The 19,706-nt window shown below is 47.0% G+C and overlaps 1 protein-coding gene across 1 annotated transcript in view; it reads right to left on the minus strand.

The window, feature by feature from the left end:
* The window catches only part of EXOSC5 (exosome component 5), a 41,129-nt gene that overhangs the window by 17,317 nt on the left and 4,106 nt on the right, over window positions 1-19,706 (minus strand). The window contains exons 3-5 of the mRNA XM_028742177.2: window positions 15,572-15,693; window positions 5,283-5,423; window positions 236-325 (exon numbers count right to left, since the gene is read on the minus strand). Coding sequence (XP_028598010.1) covers window positions 236-325; window positions 5,283-5,423; window positions 15,572-15,693 — 353 coding nt within the window. The remainder of the gene's footprint in view (window positions 1-235; window positions 326-5,282; window positions 5,424-15,571; window positions 15,694-19,706) is intronic.

Below are 19,706 nucleotides of genomic sequence, written 5' to 3' on the forward strand. Positions count from 1 at the left end.
GTCCACCTGCGATTCCCAGCGACTGACATTCAGAGGCGGGCAGCAAATGGACGTGTATCCTGCTTAAATTGTTCCTTGTGAGTTTGCAACTGCAGTGAATGCTCCTGAAAGATTATTCAAAATGGAATCTGACAAACAGATGCCACAAGTAAATACACAGAGAACCTTTGGCGTGGAATCTGAACTCGCTGAGGTTCAATGCAACTGGCCCAGGCCAGGCCCATTATAGACTCACCTGCTCCACTGAACAAGTCCCCTTTGTGCTCGACATCAACACCTTCTTCTCAGTGCTGTCAATGGCAAACGTCAGGATCGACTGGGCTTCCTGCAAGAAGAAGAAAAAGGCCCTGAGGTTTGCAGATCTACAATCAAGACCCAGAGGCTGTAAGGCAGGATGGGTAAACCCAATTGATTCTCCAAGTATTGAGGGACCAGCGGTTTTTGCCTACATGGCCAGCGGTCAGATGTGATAAGAGCCACAATATACCCACCCCTACTGTGACCCATGTGGGACGCGGGTGGCGCTGTGGGTTAAACCACAGAGCCTAGGACTTGCTGATCAGAAGGTCGGTGGTTTGAATCCCCGCAACGGGGTGAGCTCCCGTTGCTCGGTCCCTGCTCCTGCCAACCTAGCAGTTTGAAAGCACGTCAAAGTGCAAGTAGATAAATAGGGACCGCTCCAGCGGGAAGGTAAGTGGCGTTTCCGTGCGCTGCTCTGTTTCGCCAGAAGCAGCTTAGTCATGCTGGCCACATGACCCAGAAGCTGTACGCCGGCTCCCTCGGCCAATAAAGCGAGATGAGTACTGCAACCCCAGAGTCGGCCATGACTGGACCTAATGGTCAGGGCTCCCTTTACCTTTACCGTGATCCATAATCAGCTCTAGAAGGTGGTAAATTGGGGTCAGGGCCCCAGTCAGAAATTTGTGGTTAAGGGATCTGAGAGGGTAAGGAATAGCTGTACAACATCCAGAACCTAAATGCAGGCACTTTAAACTGGCATAATTACTATGTCTTTGGAAGTAGTTGCACTGAATCCTACCTGCACATTTCCCTAGATATTTCCTTTCTTTTCTTTTTTGAAAGAGCCTTGTTAAAAATAATAACAGCGAAATACAGTATTGTAACTCAGGAGGGACTTTGTGTTGGAAGCTTGGGGTTGGAAGAGAGGTTTTGAATGCATTAAAGCTGATAGCATTAAGGACCTCCAGATTGCTAGACCATCCCTGTATCTTTAACCTCTTGAGCTGACCTCTCTCTCTCTCTCTCTTTGTTGTTCATTTCATAGAATCACAGGGTTGGAAGGGACCCTGGGGGTCATCTAGTCCAACCCCCTGCAATGCAGGCATATGCAGCTGTCCCTTATGGGGTTCAAACCTGCAAACTTGGCGTTGTCAGCACCACACTCTAACCAGACTGATTATGTCTTAGGTTGCATCCTGTTTCACAACTTCCGCCTCCTCTTTCAGACCGCAAGATGAGTGGTCATCTTTTAACTATCCTCTGAGAGGACGAAGGAGCAAGCCTTGCTCTTCTCTAGACTAGTTAGACTAGGACTAGGAACTTTTCTATCCAAGCTATGTATTTGTACCATAAACAACTTAATTATTTTCTTACCTACAACAACCACCTCTGTGTGTGATTGCAAAAGTCTAGTCTCCAGGATTCACTGGCTGAAATACAACTCAGTCTGCAATTGCAACTGGCCCATTACTTAAGAGTATTACTTAAGCACAGACCTGTCATAAAAGTTGTAGAAAGCTGTACAAAGCTTTCAAAAAAGGTGTATTACCTGGTCTTTGCTTTGCCTTCTCCCTTGGCCCTTCAACCATATGAAAATTCCCCACCTTTTGGATCAGTGTCAAAGGTGCTTCTCTAGATTTGAGAAGTGTGATGGGCAACTGAATATATGACTTTTAAAAATTTAATTTTCTACCTCTCAATCTCAAGCCATTTTTGAGATACGACATTTTCTGTGGTGGCAACTGTGACTGTACAAAAATGTCCCAAAAATGTCCACTTGGTGACTTAGTTGTTACTGTTAAGGCAACTAGGAAGGCTATTTTAATTCTCTTGAGCTTTCTGCTCAACGTTCTGCTGTCTGAATCTGGCTGATTAAATCAGACCTGGCCTATTTAAGTTTTGCTGTTTTCCTGCTGGTGTTTAAATGTTCGGCAATTTAATTCAGTTTAGTTTCTACTGCTGAATTGATTTACTTATGTGAATTGTTTTTGTGACTGCTTATAATTTGTAACCAACTTTGAGCGCTAGTCAATTTACAGATATATAATGGTGGAGAAGTGAAGAAAATAACAAAGCATAATCTGGGTCAGTTAACCATCTGGTTGTCCTCAGAATTAGGGTGACAGAGGATGGGATCCCCCCCCCCTTAAAAAGAACAACCATTCAGTGCTTGCCTAAGGATAAAGTTAGGGTGCTGTTCTGGATTACTGCAGAATATAAAAATATAATCTTCTGCAGATACTGTCAAAACAAAAAAAATTCCTTCCAGTAGCACCTTAAAGACCAACTAAGTTAGTTCTTGGTATGAGCTTTCGTGTGCATGCACACTTCTTCAGATACACTGAAACAGAAGTTGCCAGATCCTTCTATATAGTGAGAAGGTGGGGAGGGGTATTACTCAGAGGAGGGTGGGGATGGGTGATTGGCAGATAGCTCTGATGAGCCTGTTGACGACTATTAACGACTGCAGTAGGTCTTACAGGAAAAAGCAAGGGGTGAGAAGGTGAAAAATGGCTTTGTCATGTATAGTGAGATAAGAATCCAATGTCTTTATTCAGGCCAGGTGTCTCCATGGTTTTAAGTTTGGTAATGATTTGCAATTCAGCAGCTTCTCTTTCCAGTCTATTTCTGAAATTCCTTTGTAGTAAAACAGCTACTTTGAGATCTTGTATAGAATGTCCTGGGAGATTGAAGTGTTCTCCTACTGGTTTCTCTGTCTTGTGATTCTTGATGTCAGATTTATGTCCGTTTATTCTTTGGCGTAAGGTTTGGCCTGTTTGTCCAATATAGAGAGCTGAAGGACACTGTTGGCATTTGATGGCATACACAATGTTAGACAATGAGCAATTAAATAGTCCAGAGATGGTGTGTGTGATGTTGTTGGGGCCAGTAATGGTGTTGTCCGGGTGTATGTGGCAGCAAAGTTGGCATCTGGAAGTTGCCAGATCCTTCTATATAGTGAGAAGGTGGGGAGGGGTATTACTCAGAGGATACTGTGTGAGACACAGCACAGTTTCAAGACTGGATTGGTCATCAGTTATGCCTGGAGACATTCTTCCCCCTGCAAATGAAATTCTAGAAGGAGATGCAACTTTGCATCTATTTAAATGTGGAATAAATTTCCCCTGATAAAGGTATTTGAAACACACTGGGAATTATTCATTAAATTATTCTTGCACCTAATTGGCTTCACCTTCTGAATTTCCCCCAAGGCATTACTGGAATGAGAAATGGAGAAAATGTCCTTTGGTTATACGGCAGAAAACTGGAAGGTGCATTTTTTAAAAAAATGGCTTGCATGATTCATCCAGGCAGAGAATGCTACAGTACTTGGATCTGCAAGCCTCCTCCCTGCTCTTAACCATCTCCAAGCCAAACAGGCCATCTTTGGGCTGGCAATGCACAGAACTAAATTACGTGCTATGTTAAGAATTGTGGGCCCTCCCTGATCTTTCTGGGGAAAGCTTTCAAGAGAGAGCAGGCAGCAGACAGAGCCAAACTGCAGTTGATTAAGGGGAGCCCTGGGTAGAGAAGGCAGCTGGCGATGGATTGAATCTGCTGGCTGATAAAAAGGAGCAAAGCCATTAGGAAAGGCAGCGAGGGCCAGGCGGTAGGGAACAGGGAGGCAGAGAGAGAGAAAGAAAGCTATTGACCTGTCAGGTCACCATAAGCAATTACCCACCCGAGCAGATAAAGGAGCGAACGATAGGTCTGCATCCCTTCTGTGGCACGTGGCACCGGGCCAACTATGCGCCTGCTGGAGGGCAAGTGGGGCGTGAAGGCAACCTGGGTGAATGGGAGCCTAGCCAAAAGCCAGAGATCCCCAACGACCTACGACCTTCTCCCCTGCCGCAGCTGCGGGTGGGATCCCAGAAGCCCCCAGGGTTAGAGACTTCACGGCTAACCTCATCTCCCTGCCAATGGTGGGGAAACCAGAACCCAAAATGTCTGGCTCTCACGGCTTTTGCATTCCCCCTTTCTGCAACCCCTCTCAATCCCAACCTGATAATTGCCACCTGCCCAGATTTTAACTTGTCTGAATTAATTTTAAGGTGTATTTTAGTTAATTGATGTCTGTTTTTATGCATATTGTGTTGTTTTTATGATGTTAGCCGCTCTGAGCTCGGCCTTGGCCAGGGAGGGCGGGATACAAATAAAAAAATTATTATTATTATTACAAAGAAACTCAGGTGCTCTGTTTTTCTGTCTCTCCCCAACTGGGTTCCCTCCCCCCTGATGTTTTGGACTACAACTCCCATCAGCCCCAGCCAAAGCAATAGGCTATCTTATGCCATGACACGCGCAGTTAAGTCTCATAACTCTCTTCCCCAAAGCGGAGGTGCAAGGGCGCCAGCTGCCTGGCTAGATCTCCAGAACATGCTAGGAGCCAGCTGCCCGCAAGTACTGGACCCACCTGTGGGAGCCCACAGTCCTCCTTCACCTTAGTGGGCAGCACTCACCTGGAGGGGTGCTGTTGCCCAGGCGTCAGTCGCATGCATCCAGTCCCCACCTACCATCCAGGCCAATTTCAGGAGCAGAGGAAACTGCCTTATACTGAACCAGACCATTGGTCCATCCAGCTCAGTACACCAGCTGGAATCAGCTCTCCAGTTCCAGGCAGGAATCTCTCCCAGCCCTGTCTAGGATTGATCCTGGGACCTCCTGCCTGTGAGGCAGCTGCTCTGCCACTGAGCTATGTCCTTCCCCTGATCTTTCAGAGGGGTGACTTGTTGCACTGCAGCAATACAGGCATTTGAAAAGATGCATCTATCAGAAACCTCCTCTTCTACCCAATTCATGCAGGAGCCCCAACGCAGATAGCATTGGGCCATCTTTTTTACTAAACCGAACTGAATCCTGCCAGGATAAGGTGACTAAGCCCAGCGAATTCCACCTTCTTTATTTCAAGCTGAAGGGCACAAAAAGGAACGTTTCCTCCTCCCATCTCTCCTCAAATCAGTGCACCGTTGATCTCTGGAACTCCCTGCCACCAGAAAGAGTAAAGGCATTCCACCCCCTTGCTGAGACATCAGGATACCCACCTTTTCCTGCTTCGCTGTGGGGTCCAGGGTGATGTTGCCGTCCGCGTCCAAAGCACACGTCACTCCGCAGAACAAGGACTTCATGGGTAGCCCTGCGTCCATCAGACCCACGCAGGTGGCATTCAAGCAGCTTGCTAGCAGCTACAGCAGAAGAGGTTTTATTAAGGAAAAAAACAAGACCCTTAGGAGGCAGGAACAAGCCTGCATCAGCAACTTCAGGGAAATGATATATAATGAGATGAAAAAGATGTTGAAATATACATTTTTTTAAAAAACAGAAGCATTTTGACTTGGTATTATAGGTCAGGACATTAACAGGCAAGATGTTAAATTGTTTTTATATGCAACAACTGCGGCAAGAGTATTGTTAGCCCAGAAATGGAAACAAGAAGAAATTCCGACGAAAGAAGAATGGCAGACGAAATTAATGGACTATGCAGAATTGGACAAAATGACAGGAAGGATTCGAAACGTGCGGGACCAGAGATTTACAGAAGATTGGAAGAAGTATATGAATTATCTGAAGAGCAACTGTAATCAACAAATTACGCTAGTAGGACTACAAGAAGTTTTGTATGGAGAAATATACAAAGTGTTACAAAGTAGAAAAAGAGAGAGATATTGGTTATGAGTTTGAAATGTAATAGGGAAGAGAAGAAGTGCATACTGAGAGATTAGATTGGAAAATTTTCAGACAGGATTGACGGAAGTCAAAAAAACTGAATAAGATGTAAAAGTATGTTTAATTACTGTTGAAAATGATATGTTAAAAAACTAATAAAAAAAATTATATATAAACAAGAGCCTCCTCTCCTCTCCTTTGCTTTCCAGAAACTGGTATTCAGAAGCATTTCTGTCTCCAGCTGTGGAAGAAGAACAGCCATCATGGCTAGAAGCCATCAACAGCCTTCACCCTGAATCGGTCCAATCCTCTTTTAAAGCCACATACACCAGTGGCCATCACTGCCTCCTGGGGAAGCGAGATCAACAGTTTCATGATGCGCTGCGTTAAGAATATATCCTTTTGTCTGCCTTGAATCTTCCAACATTCATTTTCATTCTATGTCCCCGAATCCTTGTGTTAGGAGAGAGAGAGAAAAAAACAGCTTTCCTGTATCCTATTTCTCCACCCTGTGCATAATTTTATAAGCTTCTATCAAGTCAGCTATCACTTGCCTTTTCTCTATAAACAGAAGAGACCCATATGCTACATCCTTTCCACATAGGAGAGTCGCTTCATCCCCTTGATCATTTCGGTCGATTTTCCCCCTGAACCTTTTCCAACTCTGTCGTGTCCATTTTGAGGCGAGGCAACCAAAACAGCACACAGTATTCCAAATGCACTTGCACCATACGATACAATAATCTTTACTGTCATTGTCCCATACAGAAGAACGAAATTGAAAATCTACATCAGACATTCAGAAACCAACAAGCCTGCTATCCCAGCTATCCCAGCCTGGTTAGCCCCCTAAAAACTCTGATACCCCATAATTAAATACAATATACTCCCACAGAGACTACCTTACACTGCATTTAAAACCATAGATCTGTATAATGGCATTACGGTATCAGCAGTAAATATTTTCCACAAATTGCTAGGGCAAGCCTTGTTCTGTAGCTTGGTGCCTTCCAGATGTTCTGGACTATCAGTTCCACTAACCCAGCCAGCAAACATCTGGAGGGCAAAAGGTTGGGAAAGGCGCTGCTAAGAAATCGAGGAAGGCCACAGGCAACCTCCAATTATCAAAGAACCAAGGAGTGGATCCACTTCAACAGTGGAACGGACTCCCTTGGAAGCTTTTAAGCAGAGGTTGGGTGGCCATCTGTTGAGATTCCTGCACTGCAGGGGGTTGGACTAGATGGCCACTGGGGTCCCTTCCAACTCTACAATTCTATGAAATCTGAGACAGGATATTCCACCAGCATGGAGAAGAAGCGCAGATAAACCAGTTGAACACAATGATTAATTGTATTCAAGTTTCTTATTTCTGGACCTAACAAGGCTGGGGTGGAGGGAGGCGAAGCAGCTTGGAAGAACGCAGAAAATGTCAACTCTCCAAGCCCAGTCAAGCATGGTGGGAGCAACGAAAACACATCCTACCACCGCCTCCGTCCTTGTTTCAGGATAACCAGGGTCTCAGATGCACATTTCAGCATTACACGTGTGCTTGCGGGTGGTAGAAAACATTTCGTGGCCTCTACGGCCCGTTTGGTTTCATAAATGCCTGCTGATCGCAACCTGGTTCCAACACGCGGCTTATCGGCTGCAGAAAAGGGTAGAGAGAGACCAGGAGGAATTTTCCTGCTGTGTCCCATCAACATAAAGATATCCACCTGTGCAACAGGCCTTTCCTCCTCCTCCCCCCAAATCTGCTCCGAAGGGTTAGGAGAACCCCTAGGACAGGTTCAGAGGGGGAGAATTTTCCACTGCGCAGGCTGAAATCCTCATGCTGACCTAATGATCTCCTTAGCACCAGACTGGATTTTGCCAAGGGTGCCCAAGTAACCAGTAATTGGTTCCATCAGTTTCCTGCTTCTGCCTTTCCCCAACCCCATTTTCAGCCAGGCCCAGGTTAGGTAGCTCCTTTGGTTTTCTCCTCCCCCTAGAAAGCAAATGATGGCTTAATCCAGGCTGCAAAAGGATGGAGGCGCCTTTCTGCAATATTATCCTCCCTGCAAGGTCTCAAGGTTATCCTCCCTGTATGGCCCCAGCGAACAGTGGTGTTTTTGTGTGTGTGAGTTTGCTTTTTCTTTTAATGGCTGGGCCATGGGGGAAGTCCAAAGCATCTCTCACTCCTGGCATCCTGCATTTCCAGGTTAATCAGCCGGCATCGTATGGGATGCTCAGTGGCAGATGGAAACGAGGGCTGGCAGCTCTCGTTATCCGGCGCTGACTAACTGAGATGGCAAAAGCCTTGGGAGGAAAGAGACTAATCAGAGGCTGAATCTGGGAGCTTGGAGAGGCTCTCGAAATAGCTACCCGCAGTACGAGGGGGCGGGGAAGGAGGGCACAAGCGCAGGCCACACAGAATTGTCCCATTAAGCCATGGGGCAAACCAACCTACTCCCTGGGGGATATTGCCTATCCTGTGTCAAAAGTGTCTTGCTGGATCACACCAAAGATCTACCTCGAGCTTGGCTCACCTGCAGCCCTCCAGACTTATTTATCTATTTATTTGATTTATATACAGTGGTACCTCTGGTTGCGAAGGGGATCCGTTCCGGAGGCCCGTTTGCAACCCGAAAGGAACGCAACCCGCTTCTGCGCAGGTTGCGATTTGCCACTTCTGCACATGCGCGTGACGTCGTTTTGTGCGTCTGCGCATGCGCGAGCGGCAAAATCCGGAAGTAACCCTTTCCGGGACTTCTGGGTCGCTGCGGGACGCAACCTGAAGCAAACATAAAATGGTGTATGCCTGTACTTCCCTTCATCGCAAGATTTCAGGGAGGTTCACAATACAAGGTAAAAACACAAGGAAACAGTTACAACAAGGAAGCAATAATGCCCCTTCCACCCCCCCCAAAAAAACATGTAAAAGGCTGTAGAATATTAATCAGCCAAAGGCCTGGTTAAAGAGGAATGTTTTTGCCTGATACTGAAAGATATGTAAGGAAGGCACCAGGCGAGCCTCCCTGGGGAGAGAATGCCACAAACAGGGAGCCACCGCAGAAAAGGCCCCGTTCTCGTGCTGCCACCCTTGTGCGGAGGAGGCACACGGAGAAGGGCCTCAGATGATGAATGCAGAGTCCGGAATGGTTTATATGGGGAGAGACGGCCCTTGAGGTTGCTGGTCTCCCATTATCCCTGACGATTTGCCAAGGATGATGGGAGTTGGAGTCCAAGGGCATCCAGAGTGCCACAGATTAGCCACCTGTGCTCCCAACCAAATGCCCTGCTGGGAAAGCCCGCAAGCAGGGCACCACAGGCTTTTCCCTGTGGTTTGTCCTCAGCATTTGGTACATGGAGGTAAACTGTCTCTGAACACGGAGGACTAAGTTAGCTGCCATGGCTAAGAACTAGCCGCCAGGGCAGAGAGGACTTTTAATACATGCACATATGGAAATCGGAGACCAAGCTGATACCGAAAGATCTGTAAGGAAGGCACCAGGCGAGCCTCCCTGGGGAGAGAATCCGACAAACAGGGAGCCACCGCAGAAAAGGCCCTGTTCTTGTGTTGCCCCCCTTGTGTGGAGGAGGCACACGGAGAAGGGCCTCATGAAACTGGCAGCCGTCACGGACCACAAGAGAAGGCCTAGGAAATCAAGAACAGCCCTGCAGGATCATACCAAAGGCTCATCTAGTCTAGCATCCTGTTCTTTCAGAGGGGTGTACGAACAACAGCAGCGAATGGGAAAGAGGGAGAGGGTCAGCAAGCCTGCTAGAAAGATCCCTGTTCCTCAGTAGGTAAACAGAACAGGTAGGAGGTGAGCTTGGACTGCAGGGGAAGGATGCTCTACGCATAGCTATGGAAGGGCACTGCCATGTGCTGCAGCCTTCCTGGGTGCCAGGAGACCCACCTCCCAAGCTGCACCCACAAGCGGTCTCATTTAGCTCTCAGGTGTGAAACAGCTCCGTAACAGCGGCAGGACATTTACAAGAGGGTTAACTGGCAAGAGGGTAAACCACAGAGCCTAGGACTTGCCGATCAGAAGATCGGCGGTTCGAATCCCCGTGACGGGGTGAGCTCCCGTTGCTCGGTCCCTGCTCCCGCCAACCTAGCAGTTCGAAAGCACATCAAAGTGCAAGTAGATTAATAGGTACCGCTCCGGCGGGAAGGTAAACGGTGTTTCCGTGCGCTGCTCTGGTTCGCCAGAAGTGGCTTAGTCATGACCCGGAAGCTGTACTGTATTGGCTCCCTCGGCCAATAAAGCGAGATGAGCGCCGCCACCCCAGAGTCAGTCACGACTGAACCTAATGGTCAGGGGTCCCTTTACCTTTTTAACTGGCAAGCAGTTTCTGGCAAGACTCTGGAGACCTCAGAGATACCCTACAGAGTTACTGCAACCCCAAGACTGAGCATCAGACATCTCTGCTTTACTCAACTTCCATCTTCGCCGCAAGATGGCCTGGGGCAAGTCAGCCTTCCTCGCAAGTCCTGCTTCCAGGGCTTCCCTCCTGCCTCACAGGATTTCTCAAAGCCAATGCGATGAGGAAATTAGCCTCCATCTCAAATGTTAGGGTACAGAGCCAGTCGGGAATCTTAATTACCGTATTTTTCGCTCTATAAGACGCACAAGACGCACCTAGTTTTTGGAGGAGGAAAACAAGAAAAAAAATATTCTGAATCCCAGAAGCAAGAGGGATCGCTGCGCAGTGAAAGCAGCAATCCCTCTTGCTGTTCTGGCTTCTGGGATAGCTGCGCAGCCTGCATTCACTCCATAAGACGCACACACATTTCCCCTTACTTTTTAGGAGGGAAAAAGTGAGCCTTATAGAGCAAAAAATACGGTAATGAAACCTGATTAAGTTTGCAGGGAAGAAGGTTCTGTGTTTCTCCACCCCACCACTGCCAGGCTGGAGGGGCCATGGAACCAGGCAGACAACCTCAGTGCAGGCGAAATGAAAGCACTCGCCGCTCTCCAAACGAAACTGCATTAATTCCCTCCGAGCCACTGTATATTCAGATTTGATAAAACACCACGGCACCCGGAGTTAATCTCTCCCGCGCCACATTTGAGGCTCCGTCAGAAACGGCAGCGCTTGTCATTTGTCACCGGAAGAAACAAACAGATAAACTGCGCCACTTTGGAAACGGGTGGAAATCTGCCAATTACGACCCCGTGGCCTAGCTGCCCTGGGACACTGATATCTGGGATGCAGCCGATAATCCTAGACTGAATCCTAGATATCCCTCAAATATCTGACACAGCAGCAAGCAGCCGGATAGGTTTACTGATCAGGATTACTTATCTGCAGTGCTGGGACGACTTCCTGGTTTTCAAGGCAGGATATAAATTATGAAACTTGGGGGGGGGGGGGGAGAACAGGCCCCCAAATCACAGCAACTCCCTCCCTAACCTACTTCCAACAGAACTTCTGGCCCTTTGGATATTTTTTTTATGTAACTATGTAAGGAAAGGGCATCCTATTGATGTCACAAGATTTTGCAAAAATTAAAATCCAAGATTTTTAAAGTGGGCTAGGTTTGAGCTGTATAAGACGATTAAGCGCCCTGCTGATGAGAGGCAGGAGTGTCAGGAAAAGGTGTTGAAGCAAATGCTGTTATATATGCCACAGGGATTTTTATTTTTATTTTTGGATGGGGGGGGATACAAAGATTTTCCTGCATTTGGCCAAAGTCCGCACTGGCTCCCTAATTCAAAATGCCTGCATCCCAAGAAGAATTGCTGCGATCAGCCAGAAAACAGCCCCATTTCTCCTTTCTGCAGAACACCTGGCAGAAGCTAATATTTCTCTCCCTCCCTCAAGCTTTTATTAATGGCTCTGGGTTGGCTGGAATGCTATTAGGCTGAACACCAGTGGCAGCCACAAACCCAGTTGGCAGATGCATCCAGCAAAGACAACCGATTTAATGTGCCCCAGAGAAGCCCTTCCTTCCTTAACCCGTTTCTGCCTGGCCCCTATGACTTCCATTGTCTGCTTAATTGCAGTTTTTGTCCACATTCACCATCCTTATTATGCCAGAAGCAGATTAGCAAGAGGAACCACCTCGACCAGAGACTCCACTTAAGTTAATGGCATCTGAGACGTATGACCTATAGATTTTTGTTTAAACTGAGCTGGGGAAAAGATTACGGTGGTACCTCGGGTTAAGTACTTAACCGTTCTTAACCTGAAACTGTTCTTAACCTGAAGCACCACTTTAGCTAATGGGGCTTCCTGCTGCTGCTGTGCTGCCGGGGCACGATTTCTGTTCTCATCCTGAAGCAAAGTTCTTAACCCGAGGTAATATTTCTGGGTTAGCGGAGTCTGTAACCTGAAGCGTATGTAACCTGAAGCGTATGTAACCCAAGGTACCACTGTACTTGTAATTATACGGTAGAATGTGCAACATCATAATATTTATTTGCTTTTGCTCACATAAAATACCATCATCTGTGGTCAGAGATCAGCAACCAGCAATCCTGGGCTAGATCTGACCACCGTCCTGCTCGTTATTCACTCTCAGTCTTCCTCCGATCCATCCATAAAATGGGTAGATGGATGTGACGGGTGGAGCGGAAGAGGAACAGGGGAGCATGCAAGCAAGCTGAACGGCTCTCCACAACCCCCACCCCACCCATTTTCAAAAAGGGCTTCCAAAGAAGAGAAGGGTGGATTTCCCCCCCCCCCATTCCTAAATCATCTCTTTCTTCCTTGGATACAGCAGTTTGGGAGAAAGAGGGAGCTCCGTCAGCCACCACCAACCCGCTTTCAAGTTGGATGCTTGCAAAATTAGTTGCTGACCAGGATGTTGACATTACAGAATTTTGCATGAATATGGCTGCAGGTCAGTGGGGAGGAATCTGTGGAGGCTAAGGAACCTTTGGCCCCAGAATTGTTAATTGGCCAACCCCTGCCCTTCGTAGAGAAATGAGCTTCCTAAGAACTGAGCTGCATAGCCTAAAACAGCCGTGTTTCAATAGTACGTCTTTTTTTTAAGTGCTTCTGCCACCTGCTGGCCTTAACATCTGCATGTTTACTTTTATTTCCCTCACCAGCGCGAACCCTTGCAAGCTGCCTTTGCCAACCTGACGCTCTCCAGATGTTGTTGGATATCTGGTGAAGGCCTTTCGGACAGCGGGGAAGAGCTAGGTTCCTCCACAAGAGGAAAAATGCTTCTAAGGAGCAGCACAGGACTTAAACCACTTCACGCTTCCTCCAACGTATGAGTGGCTGAAAGAATCAGGACTGTCCCTGCCACTGCCTTAAAATCCTTCCCCTCAGGCAGGCCAGAGGTTGGATCCTGCCCTAAGCCTCATTCACCTTTTTGCTGGCCAGAATGCTACACACCAGAAAACGACGTTTTCCCAAAACCGATGAGGAGGCCTTGCGCAGGGAAAGGCCCCAGGGGAACCCATATTTTATAGACACAGGACTAAGGAGAAGGCACATTGTGGTGCAGTTGGCAATCATCTCTGACTGTTGGCAGGGCTGGTGGAAGTGGGGAGTCCAACGTTTAGAGGCCCACAGGTCCCCCAGCCCTCACATAAGGGAATAGTCTTAGAAAGAGTACAGTGGTACCTCTGGTTACGTACTTAATTCGTTCCAGAGGTCCATTCTTAACCTGAAACTGTTCTTAACCTGAAGAACCACTTTAGCTAATGGGGCTTCCCGCTGCCGCCGCTGTGCAATTTCTGTTCTCATCCTGAAGCAAAGTTATTAACCCGAGGTACTATTTCTGGGTTAGTGGAGTCTGTAAACTGAAGCGTATGTGACCCGAGGTACCACTGTAATCGCAAGTTCAAGGAAACCTTGGCCCGCTCCCCCCCCATTGAAAAACAATCCAGCATCTGAGGCCATCTGTATCTCAGACGCTTTAGCAATAAAGACTTCCTGATCGCTCGCAGCAATTTGCACTCATTACCTCCGTAACTGCTAGAACAATCTGACAAGGTGCCCCGGTACGGAGTCTATCTTTAATCGCCGTCGGATGGGAGCCTGAGCAGAGGTGTGTGTGCATGTGTGTGTCAGAGACAGACAGAAAGATAGACAGACAGACAGACAGACAATGCAAAGCAAAAGTGCACCATTCTGCCTCTTTGGTCATTTTCATGAGAGGGACTCTCGCCTCTTGGCTGGGGCTGCCACAGAGGATGTCCTCTTAAGTTGCGGAACTTCTTTCCCACATAAGTGGATCCAGCACCTTCGCTATCCTGTTTCGGTCAAACGCGGAAGGTGCCTCTGACACCTGAATTGCATACAGTGGTACCTCAGGTTAAGAACTTAATTCATTCTGGAGGTCTGTTCTTAACCTAAAACTATTCTTAACCTGAGACACCACTTTAGCTAATGGGGCCTCCTGCTGTTGCCGCGTGATTTCTGTTCTCGTTCTTAATCCGAGGTACTATTTCTAGGTTAGTGGAGTCTGTAACTTGAAGCGTCTGTAACCCGAGGTACCACTGTATTTTTAGGAGCCACCATATTTCGGTAATTTTGGGTTGCTTCAAACCGTTTCCAATGGTGTATTTTAAATTACTATTGTTAGGGTCATTTACTATTATTATATCGCCCGTCTAAGGCCTCAAAGTGAATTGCAACACAATATTAATATCCTGCACAGTATTACACAACATTAAAAACAGTTGGAAGCGACTTGCCATCACAGATATAGGGTGGGTCCTGAAAACACGCGTCTTCCGTGTTAAAGGCCAGAGCTAAGAGGTGGGTCTTCAGCATTTGCTGAAAGCTGTATTGTAATGAAGGTGTCAGGGGTGGGAGTTCCACAACTTAGGGGGCGCCACCCTCCAACAAACAAAAGGGCCCTCTCTGTCAATCTCAGGGGTCAGCAAACCTTTTCAGCAGGGGGCTGGTCCACTGTCCCTCAGACCATGTGGGGGGCCAGGCTATATTTTGAAGGGGGGGGGGAAATGAACGTATTTCTATGCCCCACAAATAACCCAGAGATGCATTTTAAATAAAAGGACACATTCTACTCATGTAAAAACACCAGGCAGGCCCCACAAATAACCCAGAGATGCATTTTAAATAAAAGGACACATTCTACTCATGTAAAAACACCAGGCAGGCCCCACAAATAACCTAGAGAGGCATTTTAAATAAAAGGACACATTCTACTCGTGTAAAAACACACTGATTCCCGGACCGTCCACAGGCCAGATTTAGAAGGTGATTGGGCCGGATCCTGCCCCCGGGCCTTAGTTTGCCTACCCATGGTTGATCTCATCACCTAAGAGGGAAGGAGGTGGCTTTTCAGCTATTTGTTTTTTTTTTAATATAAATATTTTATTGAAATTTTTAAGTTACAATATAATAAACAAACCAAGTTATAACAAAACGTAACATACTTTCTTATCTTCTTGTGACCTCCTCACATCTCCCGCCCCTACCTTCCATGTTAAAAAAATTTAGTCCAGGGCTTTTCAGCTATTTGGAGCCTGAGCCATTTACAGCTTTAAACACTAATATGAGCACCTTGAACTGGGCCTAGAAATGAACCAGTAACTGGTACAGATGTTTTAAAACTGGGGTTGCACAAGATCTCAAGGGAATCCCAGCCAGCAATCTAGCTGTTATCACTGTCCTTGGGACCTCAGGGTGAAGGGCAGGTTATAATAATAATAATAATAATAATAATAATAATAATAATACATAGAAAGGATACAGAGCCGGCATCTGTGACTACCTGAAGCACAACCGTAATAGAGGAACGGGGATGAAGGGTTCCCAGGACCACTGCCTCGCACGTCTTCTTGATCATCTGCTCTCGGCTTCTCTCATAGACACCTGGGCGGGAGGAAAGCAAAGAGCGCTGCAGGTGAGCCCCAGCGAAACACGAGGCTCAAAGCAATCATCTTCTGAAAGGTCACACTGCCGAGGCTCAAGCGCTGGGGCTGCCTTGTTGGATCAGACCAATATTCATCCAATTCCCTAAAAGCAGCTCGCTGGATGTTTCTAGGCAACGCAGAAGCAGGGTATGGAAAATGATGGCCATTTACCTTGATGTGGCCTCGGCAGCAGACTGCCACTGCATATGGAGGTTCTAGTTATCCATGATGCACCATTTTTGAGGGAAGCTGGAAAATTCTCCAGCGTCCATGGGGCTAGGAATCCAAACCCCAATGTTCTACTGTGCCTTAGGGTTTATATTGGCCCTGAGCAACAGGGAGTCTTAAGTGGGGTTTATACATTCAGCAGAACGCAGTAGGAAAGCTTTTCCTTCAGCTGGCAGGTGCTGGTGACCTGCCTAAATGCTCTACAACAAAAGAATAGCACTCAGATGCATTACTGCCTCCAACTATGGAACCAGAGCGCAGTCATTATGGCTGGCAGTCACTGACAAGAGTTATCTCCCATGTCCAATCCTCTCCCCCAATCCACTTTTAAATATCCACATTGGTGGCTCCTGTGGGAGTGAGTTCCATAGTTTCAACTAGGCACCGTATGAAGCAGCCCTGCAAATGTTGAGACATGCATTCTGTCACCTGAAATGGTTAAATCCAGGAAATTCCACCCCACCCCAGGTCCTACAGTACGACACAAATCACTTGAAGAAACAGCCGCCCACACCACAAATTCTATTAGTGGCTACTGTCTTGATCCCAAAGGGCAGGTGCATACGCAGATAAAATTCTATTTTTTATTGGATGCTTTGTTGTTGAGTCGTTTAGTCGTGTCCAACTCTTCATGACCCCCTGGACCAGAGCACGCCAGGCACTCCTGTCTTCCACTGCCTCCCGCAGTTTGGTCAAACTCATGCTGGTAGCTTCGAGAACACTGTCCAACCATCTCGTCCTCTGTCGTCCCCTTCTCCTTGTGCCCTCCCATCTGTCCCGACATCAGGGTCTTTTCCAGGGAGTCTTCTCTTCTCATGAGGTGGCCAAAGTATTGGAGGCTCAGCTTCAGGATCTGTCTTTCCAGTGAGCACTCAGGACTGATTTCCTTCAGAATGGAGAGGTTTGATCTTCTTGCAGTCCATGGGACTCTCAAGAGCCTTCTCCAGCACCATAATTCAAAAGCATCAATTCTTCGGTGATCAGCCTTCTTTATGGTCCAGCTCTCACTTCCATACATCACTACTGGGAAAACCATAGCTTGAACTATATGGACCTTTGTTGGCAAGGTGGATAGTTTCAGGTAAGGTCAGGAGCACGGGAAGGACCCCAGCTCATTGGCAGAGTATCTGCTTTGCATGCAGAATGTTCCCAGTTCAATCTCCAGGTAGTTTCTGGGAGAGGCTGTCTGTCTGAAATCCTGGAGAGCGCAGATGTCAGTCCATGTGTAGATAACACTGAGCTAGATGGACCTAGTGGTGTGACTCTGTATAAAGTAGCTTCTTATGTTCCTATACAGGCTTTCAGGTTCCACAGAACCTCTCATGCCCAACAAAGATTTCTGTGAAACTCAAAATCTTGCACATCAGAAGCTACTCTCCTTAAGTACGCAGGACCTCAAGGCACGCACATGTCCAGACACACTTCTCTTCCTCTTTTACCATTAATACCGTAAAGTCTGCAAATAGGATCAGCAGGATTTGTTTTTTTTTTAAAGCTCTTCTGTTTCCACAGAAAAGGAAACAAATTCTTTTGTTTCTTAATTTAATTATTCACAGCAAAGCCAGCCCCCTCTGGAGGTTTCACATGCACTGAAAGTCTCAGCGGGTGGGGGAAAAAAGGAAGGGAGAATTTTTTTTCTCTGATGCCAGCAATTTTCTTTTGTGAGCTCCCTGTGGAGGGAACAAGATATCCAGATGGTATCACTGCAGGATACCAGATGGCCCAGTTGGTTATGAAGATAACAGCTCATCTCACCTTTTGATTATGCTAGTTCCTGGGGGTGGGGGAAGGAGATGAATGGTGAGCACACATGCTAAATTTAAATTAGAACAATACGGGGACGAGTTTTGAGTTTTCACTTGCTAACACTGCCATGCAGAGACATTTTGGAAATGGATATAATGAAAGATTTAACAAAGGTGACACACGCCGAGCGTCCCACTCAGGGGACATGCGGAGCAGTTTTAACTTAATGACATCACACTAAGGCATAGTTTATTGTGACAAGAACAAGTCATTCCCCCAAGCATTCCCCAAACCCTTCCGGCATGACCACAAGGAGAAAACTTTCACTTCCATTTTGATTACCCACCACTGGTCTGAACCAACAAGCTGTCATTGATGCAGATGATGAGTTGAGTTTGAACCATGCCATCTTCAAAGCAGGTGTTATGAAGCTAGCTTATTTAAACAAGCCATAGTGGACATTTAACCACAGTAGTGATGTATGGAATTCCCTGGAAAAGACCCTGATGTTGGGAAAGATGGAGGGCACAAGGAGAAGGGGACGACAGAGGACGAGATGGTTGGACAGTGTTCTTGAAGCTACCAGCATGAGTTTGACCAAACTGTGGGAGACAGTGGAAGACAGAAGTGCCTGGCGTGCTCTGGTCCAGGGGGTCATGAAGAGTCGGACACAACTAAACGACTAAACAACAACAAGTGATGTATGGAAGTGAGAGCTGGACCATAAAGAAGGCTCCAATACTTTGGCTACCTCATGAGAAGACTCCCTGGAAAAGACCCTGATGTTGGGAAAGATGGAGGGTACAAGGAGAAGGGGACAACAGAGGACGAGATGGTTGGACAGTGTTCTTGAAGCTACCAACATGAGTCTGACCAAACTGCGGCAGGCAGTGGAAGACAGGAGTGCCTGGCGTGCTCTGGTCCATGGGGTCATGAAGAGTCGGACACGACTAAATGACTAAACAACAACAAACCACAGTTTAGGGTTTAGGCGACACACTAAATTGTAATCAATTGAAATAAGAAGTTTCTAATCTCTTCCTTGCGGTCACACCAGAGGAGAGGGGAGGAGGGATTGTATGACCCTCCCAAGGCTCACTGTAGCTTGTTGAATACAGAAGGTAAACACTTTCATCTTCTGTTGAAGGATCTCAGCAGCAGAGATGGAAAATAAAACGCCTATGACTGTCTTACTGGGTTAGAAATACAGCTAACTGTACCTTGCACCCAGACACTGCGAGTCATTGGTTGTGTCCACCCCTTTGGACACTGGTTCCCAGTACCAACCCAGTAACAAGTGATTACTTTTATAATTTTACAATGAATGATTTTAGAATGTTGTTTATGCTGTGCTTTTGTACTGTTTTATTGTTGTTAGCCGCCCTGAGCCCGGCTTCGGCTGGGGAGGGCGGGATATAAATAAAATTTATTATTATTATTATTATTATTAATTGAATTCCCATCCCATCCCACCTTCGTCCTCAGATCCAGGATGGTTTACACAATGGGAGATTTAGGTCAGGCATAGGCAAACTCCGCCCCCCAGATGTTTGGAACTACAATTCCCATCATCCCTGACCACTGGTCCTGTTAGCTACGGATGATGGGAACTGTAGTCTCAAACATCTGGACGGCCGGAGTTTGCCTATGCCTGATTTAGGTGAACAGGGATGGGATGCGGGGCATCATAGGGCTGTGCAAACTAGCGCCGCCTGCTGGCCACAAACCCCACCAGCTATGCATTTCACAAATGAATTAGTTCAGCATGCATACCAATACACAAATGTGCAGCACCTTCGTAGATTGGCTGAGGACCTCCCCTAGCATGGAGTTAGTATAAACATGGGGGTCTCTCCACACCCTCGTTGAACTTGCAATTAGTGCAAGGGAAGAACTACCCTGCCTGTCAATATTATGGTGTTGTTGTTGTTTAGTCGTGTCCGACTCTTCGTGACCCCCTGGACCAGAGCACGCCAGGCACTCCTGTCTTCCACTGCC

Source organism: Podarcis muralis, chromosome 7 (assembly GCF_964188315.1).
Source record: "Podarcis muralis chromosome 7, rPodMur119.hap1.1, whole genome shotgun sequence".
NCBI classification, from domain to species: Eukaryota; Metazoa; Chordata; class Lepidosauria; order Squamata; family Lacertidae; genus Podarcis; species Podarcis muralis.